At 39.4% G+C, this 16,299-nt stretch overlaps 1 protein-coding gene across 1 annotated transcript in view; it reads right to left on the reverse strand.

The window, feature by feature from the left end:
• LOC132394145 (A disintegrin and metalloproteinase with thrombospondin motifs 19-like) overlaps positions 1-16,299 on the reverse strand; it is a 379,896-nt gene that overhangs the window by 131,150 nt on the left and 232,447 nt on the right. The window contains exon 15 of the mRNA XM_059969941.1: positions 15,818-15,987. Within this exon, the coding sequence (XP_059825924.1) occupies positions 15,818-15,987 (170 nt within the window). The remainder of the gene's footprint in view (positions 1-15,817; positions 15,988-16,299) is intronic.

Here is a 16,299-nt window from a genome sequence, read left to right on the forward strand (position 1 = left end):
AAGCCATTGGTGCAGCAAAGTCGTTTTGTGCCATCAAAGTTAATCCTATGGCGATTGCGAATGCAATGTTTTGCTACCACTGTTTTCTCTAGGTAACCCAAATGGGTACACCTCTTGTGCTCCTTAATGTGGGTTTCCACCATGTGTCCCATGTGCCCGCTCTACACTGCTCTGCATTCACAGGGAATTCTGTAAAAAACACCAGCTGTCCTGAGTCCCAGGTCATCTTTGTCCGCCTTAATCTGTGATATGAGCTTCCTTATAGATTTGTGGATGGTAATAATCCGGTATTTCTTCAACCCATTGCTATTGCCTGTCTTCTCTATATTTCCACGTTTTCTGGAAAGATCGCCAAAATTTTATATTTATTCTTTTTTTTCTTTAATTGGGTTCTCTTATACAATCCCACGGTTGTATAATTTATACATTCTTTGATAATAAATGTAATTGAACTGAATATACATATACACACATAGCAAACAATACAATATAACTACAATGTGCACATCCACAGCACAGTAAATTTTAAATCATCCCATTCAGGCCTAAAGACTAAAGATTTAATTGTTGTAGAGGCTTTCTTTCTCCTGTGGGTAATGTCTTTCCTGACAAGGGGGATCACTTTGCTTGACAGGTGAGACTTATGGCAGTGAAACAACTTCAGGTTTTGTAGCCTCCCCTATTGTGGTTGTAGGAGTTGACTCTGGGACTGCAGATAGAGGTTTCGACAGCTGTGGACGTCTGTCTTCTGGATGTGTTGGCATCGTGAATAGTGGACAAGGTTCACTGGATGACGTGGATCATTATGTGAGAGTACAATGTGGTAGTGGATCTGGCCCAGTACACGATGGGTAAAGCCCTCTCAACCATTAAGCCTATCTACAGGAAACATTGCTGTAGAAAAGCAGCATCAGTCATCAAAGATCCTCATGCTCTTTCCTCACTGCTGCCATCAAGTAGAAGGTACAGGTGCCTCAGGACTTGCTCCACCAGTTCAAGAACAGTTACTACCACTCAACCATCAGGCTCTTGAACAAAACAAAACATTCTATTTCTGGTGTTGCCACAACCAATGTTTTAAGGACTCTTTATCTTGTTATTTTATGCTCTTGTTATTCATTGTTATTTATTTATATTTGCATTTGCACAGTTTCATTGATCCTGTTTACAGTTACTGCTCTATCGATTTGCTAAGTTTGCCCACAGGAAAAAAATACCCACAAGGTTGTATGTGGTGACATGTATGTACTCTGAAAATAAATTTTACTTTGAACTTCTACATCACCACTTTCCTTTACCTTTTGTAAAACCACCTCACACTGCTTTGTTCATTGCCATTTCTTCCCGATCTGTATCATTGAGTTCCACGGGTGGAGCACAGTAGACTTGTTTGGCAGGAACATGTTATAGTAATAGAGAAATCCTCAAAAGGACTACGCTGTGATATATCCTTTAGCCTTGGGCATCCACCACTGTTTGAATTCTCTCAGCTCACTTGTGCATTGATGGTGTGACCACAGCATGTGATACTTGGTTTAAAGAACTCACAGGTATTATGTCGTGCTCTAGGCCCTTAATCTTCTATTGCTTTTGTCACTGTCTTGAGATTTTGGAAATGTTCCTTATCATTTTTACTGACAACAATAATATCATTCAGGGTCACTGAGTACCTGGGCAAATTTGCAGCACATGGTCCAAAGCTTTCTCTTAGAGTGCAAGCACAGATGCGACTCCAGAAATAAGCCTATTAGAGCAATAAAGCTCTTTGTGAGTGATTATGAAGAGAAACACATTAGGCTCTTCTTCTATCTGCACCTGTAGGTAGCTCTCAGCTAAGTCCAGAAAGGATTGCAAGAATATCCACAGAGGAAGTTAATCTAGTTTCAGTACTGAATTAACAATGACATTAAATTCACCACATATCCTGGCAGATACATTCTTCTTGGCAACTGAGCCCACAGATGTTGGTCATGGGGCTCCATTTTCCTTGGAAAGAATTCCTTCAGCCTCCATGTAATCTAGTTCATTGGCTACTTTATCACACATGATAAGGAACCAGATGGGCTTTGGACAATTTGGGAGTGGCATTTTCATTTAACAGAATTTTACCTTTGATATGTTTGAGTTTTCTAACGTTATCCCTAAACACTGCAGTGCCATTATCCAGTATTTTCTTAACTTGCTTTCAGTTAACTCTTTTGCAGGGGATGTGGCATATAAATGGTAGATGAATTTCCATTCCCGTTGCAGTTGTCTCAGCCAATCATGTCCCCGGAATGCAGGCCCTTCTGTTTTTGCAACATACAAGCCTAATGTGACTCGTTGATTATTGTATTTCATTGTTACAAATGCCATTCCCATGGGAGTTATCATTTTTCCAGTACATTTTGAGTTGGATATCTGCAGGTTTCAATTCCATATCTTTGAAATACTGTTCAAACTCATCTTGTGGAATGACTGAAACGGCCGAGCCAGTGCCCAATCACAATTTTTTGTCTGTAGTTGGGCAATCTTCCTTTTTGGTCTGTAGATGGGCAATCTTCATTCCATTTTAATTAAGTTGCCATTCGCTTCTGGTGCAAGCCGTATTGCTTGTCAATTGTCAGTTTTCACATTGTACATCTTCAGGCTATTCAGTCCTGTGTCACTCTCATCATTATCAGATTTTTCATCAACAGCATGCACTAGTGCTGTTTTGAAACTGCAATTTGACTTTTTAGCCTTTTCTCTTCCCTGTGCAGTCCATTTATTTTTATCTGCCTGACAGGCTCTTTGTACATACCTTTCATTGTTCTGCAAGTTTCGCTCTTAAACATGCATGGGTCTGGTTTATGTAAGCCCCTGTCACAATGGTAATAAAATTTGATCAGCCAGGGAGGTTTCTGTTCAGATGTTACAATTTTATTCACACTAACTTTCAGTCCAGAATGCAACTCCAGTTGTGTTCCTGCTGTTTCTATTGATTCAGATATTTCAATTGCTCTTTTAAATGTAAGTTGTGCTTCAGTTGGGAGCCATTTTTGAATTCTTTCTTGTAAGATTCCACAAACTAAACAACCTCTCAGTGCATCATTAAGCCCTTCCCTAAACTGACAACACTCTGAGAACTTCCATTCAACTATACCTACTGAAATGGACTCCCTTTCCTTTTGATTCTGCTGATGAAACCTAAAGTGTTCTACAAACAACAATGGTTTTGGTTCTATAAGTTCCTGCATTACTTTTACAATATCAGTAAAACTTATTTCAGTTGGTTTGGTGGGAAAAAAATTCAAACTTCAAAGCCAACTGTATGTGTTTAAACCCAATGCATCAGCAAAATTGCCACTCACTTCTCATCGGCTATTCCAATTGCTTTAAAATACTGCTCAATCCACTCAGCATACAATATCCAGTTATCTCTTTTGCAATCAAACATGTCTAGCATTCTGATGTAGATATCAATTTATACTTTTATAAGTCACTGTTTATTAACCTGTGAATTTTTCTGTTTTCTGCCTTTTTTAACTCGACTGTGTTCTCTCTCGAGACATGTACTGCACTGCTTGTTCTATAAAACTTGAATGTCTCGCTGCACTTCAACAAGTAGATAGTCTTGGGTTCATTTTAAAAATACCTCATCACAACCATTTTGTAATTCCAAAACATAAAAACCAATTGAAAGGAAAACAAGGATGCTGGGAAATAACTTGTGTACATTTGTTTTTCACTTTGAGCGAGGCACGACATATGATGTGGCAGCATAATGACATATGCCACATATGACCTGCAATGCATTATGTAAACAACAGAGTGCTTACTCAAAATATACATTTATAATATTACTTAAGTATCACTGAAACATCAAATTCACAAGTATAGTCTTTTGAACAAAATCAAAAACACTAATTAAATCAAGTTTTGTCTGCAAATACAAATACATCTATGGTAAGGAACAGAATTTCTCCCTAAAATTTGCACTTGCCCCACATGGATTCAAGGATGACTAATTCAAAGGGGTGAAATTAATCCTGGTAGAGATTCCCCAAACTCGTTTTAGGATAAATGCTCATACCAGTTTTACAGCATGGACTCATATCTCCTGAAGATGTCTTAAATTATCTCATGTCCAGTGAAGCGTAGCACCTACATTTGCAATGACTGTGTATGCATTTGCATCTACAAGAAGCAAGATTACATGATGCAGCAAAATGCCATGTTGGTGAATTTTGAAACACATCATGGGATTTGACACTTAATCAAATGAATTTTATACCTGATTAGAATTCTCAGTAGTGATGAGAAATGGGAAAATCTTTGTTATAATTCACTAGCCAAATATTTTGAAAACAAATAAACTTAATTAAAGACTAATTTCCATAATTTCAAATGGTCAGAGTATGCTTGTAATAGTTATGGCTTGTAGTAGTTATCACAATTAAACTTGTAGAAGTAATTTCCTAATGTGTTTAAAATGTAATGTACTGAATGGAGAGAACACCAAGAATACTGTGAACAACTGATCTGTCTTTATGCCTTGTGACTGTTTGCCAATAGGCTGTATGTTTGCCCACAGTCTTTCATCAGTTAAGTTTATTAAATATGGTGTATGTCAGAATTTTTTGAACAAACTGTTACCAGAAGCTCACAAATTCTGGAGGGGAAGTTGCAAATTGATAAACAAATCCAATACTGTAGTTGAAAATAATCATAGAATACTATATCAGCTCAGGCTACTCTCTCATTCTGGTCTGCTGTGCAGAGTATTTTCCCAGAAATGGTTATCTCTACTGGCTGACATAAGTTACTTCTTTAATTTTGTATGTTAATTTTAATGTTAATTTTAATTTTCTGCTATTTTCTATCTCTAGTCAGCAACTTTGATGGCTTGCAACGCAGAGGCCCGAAGAAAAGCTTTGATTTTCCCCTAATAATAATGCCAAAGTGATAAAACCATAAGACATATGAGCATATTTACACCATTTGGCTCATCAAGTCTGCTCTGCCATTTTATTACGACAGATTTATTATCTCTCTCAACCCTATTCTCCTGCTTTCTCCCCACAACCTGTGACGTTTATTAAACAAGAACCTATTCATCTATTTTCTAATCACTATTAGAAAATAAATTCTAGAACTTTTTTGGTGAACACATTGGCATGGTTAACCATGGAAACTGTCCAGGTTCTCTATGAATGAGCCTGCTTCTCCATGAACTGTGCTACAGTCCTGACTCGTAGATTGAATGGGCATTGAAATCCAAGTCAGAACTGCCCATAATTACCAATGACACATGAGAAAATTTTAAGAAGTATGAAGAATTGAAGCGTAGATAATTCTTTAAATTACATAAGTAATACTGGCTGGCATACAACTTCAAACCCTCAAGATTTAAGCTTATTAGTGCAAAGTTTCATTCTGACAATGCTTAGTTAGTCCCCATCAGTTTTAAAAATAACTTTTTTTCAGTATCATAATCAAACTTCGTTTACTTCTGAATGAGATTTTTTCTCCATGTTAACATGACACTGCATCTCAGTTGGAATTCTTCAGTCCAATTCAGTGAGAGTCAGTTGCTTTCTTACTTCTACATGGCACAGGTAAACTCTGCGTGGTGCTGCACGAGATATGGTGCCAATAATTCTAATTTTATGGGCAAAAGCTTCAGGCAACCATCAGTGAAGTGAACCATTAATGTAATTCCTTCACTGTTGAGGGCAAAACAGAAGCTTATGGGTTCTTACACAGACTAGTTATTCTTTCAAAATATATCAGGCAATAAATTTGTCTCTTGCACTGTAAAAAGATATTTTTGTGTCTAGTTTTTTTTAAAGCACAAATATTCAAGAGAAAAAACAGGAACTGTAAAGTTCAACCTTCCTTAAATATTTTATTGAAGTATTTATGATATGAGACCTGCTCTATAGAACACTTAGTTTGTAACAGAGATTGTAAGAATAGTACTGTAACTATACCCCTTTACACTTCAAACATAATCTGTGATTATGACTTTCTAAACTTGGCTGCCTGAAAGAAAGCTAAGTAAAATACAAAAGAAAGCATTATGAGCCAGTGATGTAGTGCCATGACAGCATTTCTCTTCAAATCTACCAGTGGAATACATTCAGAGACAATGATGTAAAGGAGAATGTTACTTTTTAAAGTTTTCTATCAAAGCAACCGGCCACAGACTCATTTATTTTGTTTTGAATATTAGTTTCCCTCTCATTCTTTTTATCTGCAGCTTTAACCTGTGTCAAAGCAATGAAAAGATGGGAATAAAATTGTCTTTGCAACTTTATTATTGATTTGAGCACAGTACTTGGGCTGGTTGTCAATTCTTCCAGCTGCATTATGGTGATAATTGCTGCAAATGATGTGTGTTTTTTTTCACTGATTGCTTCTCTATTTCTTATTTACTTACAGAACAAGTCGTTCTGTGCCAACTTCAAGAACACATTTATGAACACATCAAAATTCGTGCCGGAGTTCAAACAGTACTCCTGTTCATCAATAATGATTTAAAAAAATTGGCTTTTTAAACTGGGATGAGAGTATTGCTGGACATGCCAGTATTAATTATTCATTCACCTTTTTGAACCATTGCAAACACCCAGTGAATTTATTGGCTGAAAATGTTCAAGGTTCAACAGGAAAGGAACAGCAAACTCAGGATAGTGTGCAATATAAGAGCATAGTTCCATAAGATATAGGAGCAGAATAAGGCCATTTGGTCGATCGAGTCTGCTCCGCCATTTCATCATGGCTGATCCGTTTCCCTTTTACCCCCAATCTTCTGCCTCCTCCCCGTAACCCTTCATGCCCTGACAGATCAAGAATCTATCAACCTGTGCCTTAAATATATCCAGCGACTTGACCTTCACAGTAATTTGTGATAATGAATTCCACAGATTCACTACTCTCTGGCTAAAGAAGTTCCTCTGCATCTCTGTTCTAAATGGACTTCCCTTTATTCTGAGGCTGTGCCATCTGGTCCTAGACTCCCCCACCATGGGAAACATTGTCTCTACATCCACTCTATCGAGGTCTTTCTACATTCGATAGGTTTCAATGAGAACCCCCTCAGTGAGTGCAGGTCCAGAGCCATCAATCAGTCCTCATATGGTAACCTTTTCATTCCTGGAATCATTTGTGAACCTCCTCTGAACTTGTTTCAATGTCAGCACATTCCTTCTTAGATAAGGAGACTAAAGCTGCTCACAATATTCCAAGTCAGGCCTGAGCAGTGCCTCATAAAGCCTTAACGTTATACCCTTGCTTTTGCAGTATTTTCTAGCCCTCTCAAAATGAATGGTAACATTGCATTTGCCTCCCTCACCACAAACTCAACCTTAAAATTAACCTTAGAGAATCCAGTACGAGTCCCTTTGCACCTCAAATTTTTGAATTCCCATTTAGAAAATAGTCTACACTGTTTATTTCAACCAAAGTGCATGACCATACACTTCCTAGCACTGTACCCCACTTCTTTGCCCATTCTCTAAACAGTCTAAGTCCTTCTGCAGCCTCCACAAATAGCAGTGTCCCCAGTATCTTCTGGTAGAGGCTGTGGGTTTGGAAGATGCTGTTAGAGTAGCCTTGTAGTGCATTTTGTAAACAGTGAAACCACAGTAAAATGGTAAATGTGGGAACAATTTATTAGGGTGCTGGATGGAATGTTAATCAAATTGTTTGTTTGGAGCAAAATGGCTTGAATGTTTTGGAAACTGCACTCAGCTGGATATAATTCCAATATATCCCAAAAGTGGCATAAAATTTGATGGGAATTTTTTTGGGGATGTTTGGGGGAAAGTGAAAGGATGCAAATTGCCTGTTGCAGATTGCCCAGTATTCAACTTTATCTTATTACCAGGTTACTTACATGGCAGATCTATATATATGCAAATATATCTATACATTGATAGATACATAGATATCATATTATCATATTGTCCTCTCTGCAGATTGGTTGCTTGTCCATCTCTGTTTGTGTGTAGTCTTACATTGATACTATTGTGTTTCTTTGTATTTACTGTGAATGTCTACAAGAAAATGAATCTCAGGGTAGTATTTATCATGTACTGTGATAATTAAAATTACTTTGCTCATTTTTCTTTGAAGCTGAATCTGTATCTGGCTAAAGAATTCACTGCTATTAACTTCAAGTGCTAAAATGTTATAACCATAAATGTTCTAAGTGATATAACTCTATCCTATTGAGCTAAAGCCTGGTTACTCTAACACCGATTACTCCGACATTGGCCACTCCACTCACACCTCACTTCTTTTTATTCATCCCTGCTGAGTCCCAGGAGATTGTTATGATTACAGCCCACTGACAGTCACAAAAAGCCCCAAGAACTTTTTAAACTTCATGATGCCTAACCAATGAAGTTGTCATGTACTTCTTGGTCATTAAGATGTCTTATTAATGACTTCCCTTCATTAATAAAGCACTTTTGCCCATAGAACTACCACTTACATGATGTTTTTTACGTTTCTTGCATCATTCTCTGCAAACTCTCAACACTGCTGTGGGTGAAAATACCAGGAGATCAGCAGTTTCTGAGATTCTCAAACCACCCCATCTGGCACCAACAATCATTTCATGGCCAAAGTCACTTAGATCATATTTCTTTCCCATTCTGAAGTTTGGTCCAAACATGCAGCATGACCATGTCTGCATGCTTTTATGCATGGAGTTGCTGCCACATGATTGACTGATTATATATCTGCAGGTGTCCAGGTTTACCTTATAAAGTGGCCACCGAGTGTACTCATTTATAGAATGTTGGTCATTATAATACTTGCCTACCAAGAGTATTTTCCTTTGTGACCCTGACCACATACCACCAAAAGCTTATGTTAATCAGGAACTCAAGATATTGAATGCTGTCATCAGCAGACAAGAATTAGCCCACCCGGACACATTTCAAATCATAGTTGAGAATTTCATTCAGGCTTGTCTGAAGAAATCTCTGCCCAATTATCATCAGTGTATAACCAGCAGCACCAGGGGTCCCAACACACAGGGCCACAGCTAAACTATGATTATGAATTGTTACTGTTTCATTTCTAGACTGGATTTTGCAAAATCTGATCACTTGCTGTCCTTCTCCTACCTGTATAAAAGAAGAGGTTAAAGAACAAGGCTCTAGAGGTAAGGGCAATGAAGAGATGGTCAGGGGACACAGAGAAGTGGTTATGGGACTGCTTTGAGTTGGTGGACTGGACTGTGTTCGAAGACTCATCTGTGGATCTGAATGAACACCCCATGGTTACTCCAGATTTTAGAAAGACAGTCATAGACAAGTGTATCCCCACAAAATCATTCAGAGACTTCCCCAACTAGAAGCCCTGGATGAACCATGAGATCCATAAATTGATGAGACATTCAGCATCTTTCAAGTCTGGTGGCAAAATAAGATAAAAGATGTCCAAGTATGATCTCCAGAAAGCTATGTCACGTGTGAAATGGCAACTCTGGACCAAACTTGATTCACTGTAGGATGCTTGACAGCTGGGCTTGAATGCTATCACCTCTTACAAAGTAAAACCAAGTGACATAGGTGACAGCAAAGTTTCACTCCTAGATGAGCTAAATGCCTTCTATGCACACTTTGGCAGTCAAGACATGGAGGCACCCTCATGAACTCCCACAGCCCCTTGTGACCTGATGATTTCAGTCTCTGAGGCTGATGAGAGCATCCTTCAGGAGGGTGAACCCACAAAAAGCATCAGGCTCAAAGGGGGTACCTGATTGATTACAGGCAGTCCCCGGGTTAGGTACGAGTTCCATTCCTGAGTCCATCTTTAAGTCGGATTTGTACGTATGTCAGAACAAGTACATCCAGTATTATTTAATGTCAGTTCGTCAAACGTTTGTTTAGTATATAATATATATTTTACCTTTCAATGCATATAAAACACTTAAGAAACATATGTATTCCAATAATTAAACCACTGCGTTGCTTAGTAATAATTGTAGCTTTCATTGGGGCATGGCCCTTCAAATGCTCTATTATCCTCACTTTATCCTTAAAATTGTTCCAATCGTTGACCGAGTGTAGCCTAATGATTTTCCAATGATCAATGGTGTTTCACCTCTTTCCAAACACTTTATTATTTCCACTTTATTTTCAATCGCGATCGCTTCCCGTCAATGGAACAGAAACACTGCGGGCGGCGGATCCCGAACTGCGCCGGCTCCTGAGTTCCACTGGGTCCTAAGGACCACCGCACTGAGACAGGCCAAATAGGACAAGTGGGGGCTGGGTATTTGATCCTCCACAATATTCCGTGTGGGAATTTAAACTGGAGGTGGCTGTGTTTTTTTTTTAAGCAGTCGAGTTGTGAGCTCAAAATCAACCCAGCATGGATGGTATGGGAGTCACTGGATCGACAATAACCCGGCACGGGAGCAGTCTGTCAATGGATTGAACTCACGAACCTCCGTTCTCTAGCCTGGCGCTGATCTCACTGTGCCACCAGCCGACCGGAACGGGGGTGGGGGGGGTGGGGGCGGCGTCAGGGTCAATCTTACTAAGAACAATTTAAGCCAAATACAAAGTTAAACACTCAACACAGTATCAATGGTAATGATTTAAAATGGCAGATGGCATCGTGATCCGACTTAAAATGGCAGACAGTGTTCTCCTTCCTCGGTTCATAAGTATGAGTTGTCCGTAAGTCGGACGTTTGTAACTCGGGGACTGCCTGTGCTTAAGAGTTGTGCAGGTCAACTGACTGGAGTGTTCTCCAATACATATAAACCTCTCATTCAGCCAGTCTAAGATACCCACCTGCTACAAGCAGGCTTCAATTACACCAGTGCCTAAGAAGAACATGATAGCCTGCCTTAATGACTATCATTCAGTCGAGTTACATCCACTGCTTTGGGAGGTTAGTGGTGAAACATATCAACTCCTGTCTGAGAAGTGACTTTTACATACTCCAATTTGTCTACCATCACAACAGATTCACAGCAGATGCCATTTCATTGGCTCTTCACTTCTAGAACATCTGTACAACAAGGATGCATACAGCAGAGTGGCCTTTATTGACTACAGTTCTGCATTCAAAACTAGCATCTCCTCAAAACTAATCAAAAAGCTCCAGGACCTAGGCCTTGATAGCTCCTTGTACAGCTGGATCGCGATTTCCTCACTTACAGACTCCAGTCAGTTTGGATTGGCAACAACATCTCCTCCGCATTCTCCATCAGCACAGGTGTACCATAAGGCTGTGTGCTTAGTCCCCTTCTCCACTCCCTTTACAATTATGAATGTGAGGCTAAGCAGAGCTCCAATGTTATATATAAGTATCCTGACAACACCATTGTTGTTGGCCAAGTCAAAGATGGTGATGACTCAGCATATGAGGGAGATTGAAAACCTGGCTGAGTGGTGCCACAGCAAGTTCTCCCTCAACGTTAGCAAAACCAAGGAGCTCATTATTGACTTTAGGTGGAGGAAATAAGAGGTCCATGAACCAGTCCTTATCAGGGGGATCAGAGTTAGAGAGGGTCAGCAACTGTAAATTCCTTGATGTTATCATTTCAGAGGATTTGTACTGGGTCCAGCACATAAATGCTATTATGAAGAAAGCAAGGCAGTGCCTCTGCTTCTTTAGAAGTTTGTGAAGATTTGGCATGACATCTAAAATTTTGATAAACTTCTATAGATATGTGGTAGAGCACATCTAGACAGGTTGCATCATGGCCCAGTATGGAAAAACCAATGCTCTTGAATGGTAAGTTCTACAAACAGTAGTGGATGCAGCCCAATCCATCAGAGGTAAAGTATTCCTCGCCACTGAGCATATCAACACGGAGCTCTGTCACAAGAAAGCAGAGTCCATCATCAAAAACTCAGGCTATGCTCTCTTTTCACTGCTGCCACCAGGAAGAAGGTACAGGAGCCCCAGGACCAACACCACTAAATTCAGGAACAGTTATTACCCCTCAAACATCTTGAACTTCATTCACCCCATCATGCAATTAATTGTGCCCACAACCTATAGACTAATTTTCAAGGTCTCTTCATCTCACGTTCTCAAAATTTATTGCTTATTTATTTTTTTCTTTGTATTTGCACTTTGTTGTCTTCTGCCCACAGGTTGTTCATCCATCCTGATGGCTGTGGTCTTTCACTGATTCTATTGTGTTTCTTGGATTTACTGTGTATGCATAAGAAAATGAATTACAGGGTTGTATCTTGTGACCTGTATGTACTTTGATAATAAATTTATTTTGAACTTTCTCAGGTAATCAACTGGCGATCTACAGACCTTGAGTTTTTTTACTGCAAGTTTCTGTTCCTGTCAGTATCTCCACTTGATCTCTGTCTTTTTGTGTGTTTCCCCCTAGCTGTCAGCCTGTGGTTTTGTATTGCCATGTTTTCACCTGTTTGTTGCCAGATTGTGCCAGTGAATTTTCCTGAGTCTTTCCAACATTCGTATCTGTACTCTGTCTGTCTGAATATCGTCTCTGCCTGTTTCCCGATTCTGTTGTTTGGATTTCTCTGGATGTTTTGATCTCTGCCTGAACTTTAACACTGACTTTGTTTACACCTTGGGAGTTGTTACTCAATTATTATCACTGTGTGCAAGGTTCTGGGTCTGCGATTGGATCCCTGCTCCAGTGTCCTGACAGTTCTGCAGCCTCCACCACCACCCCATACCCACCTTCACACCAGCATTAGATGCAGAGTCCTCTCCAAAATATCTGCTGCACCATCAGCTTCAAAACTCAGGTGGACACTTATATTTCTGCTTCAATTGTTGAATGTACTATACACCCCAATACAGAAGACATCTTGATCAGTTTTTGTGTTTAGTAACACTAATAGGGATCAGCACCAATTTCATGCCTCCTTGCCACAAACAGATTTAACAGAATGAATTCCTAAAATACTCAATGGCTAGGAACATACATCCTTTCAGCTCGGGCTCTAGCCTGGTTTCCGCTGCAATTTTTAAAAAATTAGCACCGCGTCACAGTATCTCTTTGCTTCATTTAGCGCTGTACAGGCTTTGGTGTTCTCCTATCATGCTCTAAATTTTGTTTGTCATGACCTCTGTGATATGGCTACCTGGAGTCTCTCATCTTTCATGCTGTAGTGTGTGCACCTCCCCATGCTTGCTCCGGCCTCTGGATCTGTCCTGATGGATCACTGTGCATTGTTCCAATTGTTGTTGCTGCAGGGACATCCGAGTTAAGTTTTCCTTATAGTTTCTGATTGCCTCATGACAGAGTCTCTGCTTTCCTTCAGTTAATTATACATACATATATTTACAATGGCCACTTCAGCTTACCCTGGCACAAATAGGCAAAAGTCTGCAAAATATATCTACATGCTATTGAAATCTGTACATCCGGTCAGCTGCCAAAAACTCTGTCTATAACTATTTGACTGAGACTGTGATGCCACAGGTTTAAGTCTGACTGCTATCAAGCCCTCCCATGTCATGGTCAAATATTTCAGCATCAAAGGCATTACTTCTCTGCTATGTAGCCCTACTTATCTTGAGTTTCTCTTGAGCTCATCTTGAGATATTGTGGATTTGCACTGACTCAGCTCTTTAGGCATTCTGCTCTCAGGTCCCACACCAGTTGAGAAAGAGGTAAACATCAGAACACATCGCCTATTTCAAAGTTTCAGGAAAAGTGAAGTACATTCAAGGTAGAGATGGATTCATTTTTTGACTCTTGGGAAATTAGGGATTATGTGGTCCAGCAGGAGAGTGGAGATGGAAACATCAAATAGATCAGCCAGAATTTTCAGCTCAAGGGGAGATCTACTTCCATTTCTTAGGTTCTCATGTTCTTACAATAAATAATTCAACTAACAATATCGCACAATTACCCCCCATCTCAGTGGACAACAGGGAAATAATTCCCTTCATGTCCTCTAAAAGGCAAAAATCTTCAGGTGCCAGACATTTGAAATAAAAACAGAAATGCTGGCATTATTCATCAAGTCCTGAAAATTGGTGGAGACAGAAATCCATTCAATATGTAAGGTCAACAATTGACTGTCAATGGGTAGAAACATTAACTGTCTGGCCAAAGATACCAACCAATTTGCAGAGTAACCAAAGCATTTTCCGTTTTCATACCCTTCCTACAATTTATTTAAATTTCTTTTTGTGATGTCAATCTCCTTTTCGTACTGAGACTTCGTACATGTTAAAGATAGGACATCAGTGTCATCCTATCATGAATTAATTTGCAATACTTTTTACTCTGTTTTTGATCAGCATCAATATCACTTCTTCAATACTCAGCTATTGTGGGAGCAGAAACTGAGAATCATGAAGATCACAATGGGTGTCCTGGCAACAATAATAGCACCTTTACTTGGACTGGCCGGATATGAATGAATACAGAAAATCAAAGATTAATTACTTAGCCACGCTCCTGATGTGGTCAACAACTCAAATGCATTCCACTCATCTGGGGATAACATGCACACAATGAAAATATAGATAACACTTGTAATGACGTTTGAATTAAGGAAATTCACCCTTATGGAAATCACAAATAACTACATAGCATAAAACTGGTTCTTACAGAATTTGTGGGAAAAGAAATAAATGAACACAAAATGCAAAATAAACAATAAATGTTATCAATTTTTACTTTTAGTTACTCATTCCTTGAGGCAATAAGTTCTGGATATGACAACACTGCATCAACTGGGTTGGCAGTCACAAACAAGTCCCTCTTTGCTATGCCCTCTTCCGACCAAGGACCTGTGAACAGACATCTCAGAGTGCAATGCTGTCATGCTGTTCATCTTTGAAGCATTTTTGCGGATGAGCTGCCTTGCGGGGAACTGCAGCAGCCATGGCCAGCTCCTTAAAGTAATCCCTCTGTATTTACTCCAGCTCTACAAAGTCACCGGGTTTTTATTCCATTACACCCTGAATTCCTTACACTACTTATTGTAGTTGTAGAAAACCCACGTGCTCACAGGGAGAATGTATAAACTCCTGTAAGACCGTGACGGCATTGAATATATACTGCTGACACTGCAATAGCGTCATGTTAACTTCTACACTACCGTGCCGCCCTTTCCTCCATGAACCCATCTCTTTCCCTGACATCCTCACTTGCTAAACCATGAGCCTTGTGCGTCAGTGAAAATGCTCTCAGCTGAAGAGCATGGCAGCACAGCACCGTGAGCTCTCTCCTCCTTCCACAGGAGATGATCTGGCAAAAGGGGGACTCACTTGTGGCTGCTAATCTAATCCATATCATATCATCACAGTATTAGGGGAGGACTAAAAGTACAAATTAACAATTGTTTTTTGTTTGTTTTGCATAAGCCTCATTCATCCCTTGACTAGTGTCGGCTTCAGTTGTTATAGTGGTGGGTCACTTTGTCATTGCTGATAGCATTTTTCAGTACGAGAGAAAAACATTTCTGCAGGAAAGCATCTTTGTTTATAACATGGGACAACGGGAAAGGGAAGCTTGCATTTCAGAAATTGGCAGTACTATTTGTGGGAATGCAAACTCTCTGTGATACAGGGGTCGCCTATCATACTTCTGTTGCTATGAACCGCTGTGATAATCTCTGCATTATTTAATAGAACCGGCTTCAAACACCGGCAACAAAATACATGGCTTTTATTCTGTGACTTCTTAGCAATCGCTGCCAAGTCACTGATAACCAATTTAGTTTGGCACCACTTTGTCAGCTGTCATATACAATCATGATATACTATAAATCAGATTTGCAAATTCTGTCAATTCACAAAATTGTTAACAGGAAATCTATAGATTCAGTTGCCTGAATGGTGCAAACTATATTATAAAGTTTTTAATATTTACCTTTATTGGTGACAGCATACCACTGCAACGAATGCTTCTGATATGATGGTCTTTTGAATGACTGGCATTGTAAGTCTCGAAAACTTGCTGCTCCAGTTGGACAAGGGGGATTCCTGCATATCCTGTACTGTACACGGGAACCCTGACAGTTTTTGCCTTCAGGACCTGGCCTGTGATGGAAATAAAATAAGTTTGAGAAGGAGCAGTTCCAATAAGTTAGATCATTTAGCTCTGCTTGTAAATAATCTCCAAACTTTCCCCAAGATAAATCTCAACTCAAGAGTTATTGCAATTTTGCAGTGACATTGGTAGTTCTTCCATGTTCACCTTAGAGTATCCTAACCAAATAAGTAATTTTCATTGGCAGGAAAGTTTGCCCTAAATTATTTAACATTTTGTTCTCAATCTTCTCAGTAGCCATCATTCAAATCACTAGAAAAAGTGGGCTTGTTACATGAAGAGTATCAGCCACTTATGCTGGA

The sequence above is a fragment of the Hypanus sabinus genome, chromosome 5 (genome assembly GCF_030144855.1).
Source record: "Hypanus sabinus isolate sHypSab1 chromosome 5, sHypSab1.hap1, whole genome shotgun sequence".
NCBI classification, from domain to species: domain Eukaryota; kingdom Metazoa; phylum Chordata; class Chondrichthyes; order Myliobatiformes; family Dasyatidae; genus Hypanus; species Hypanus sabinus.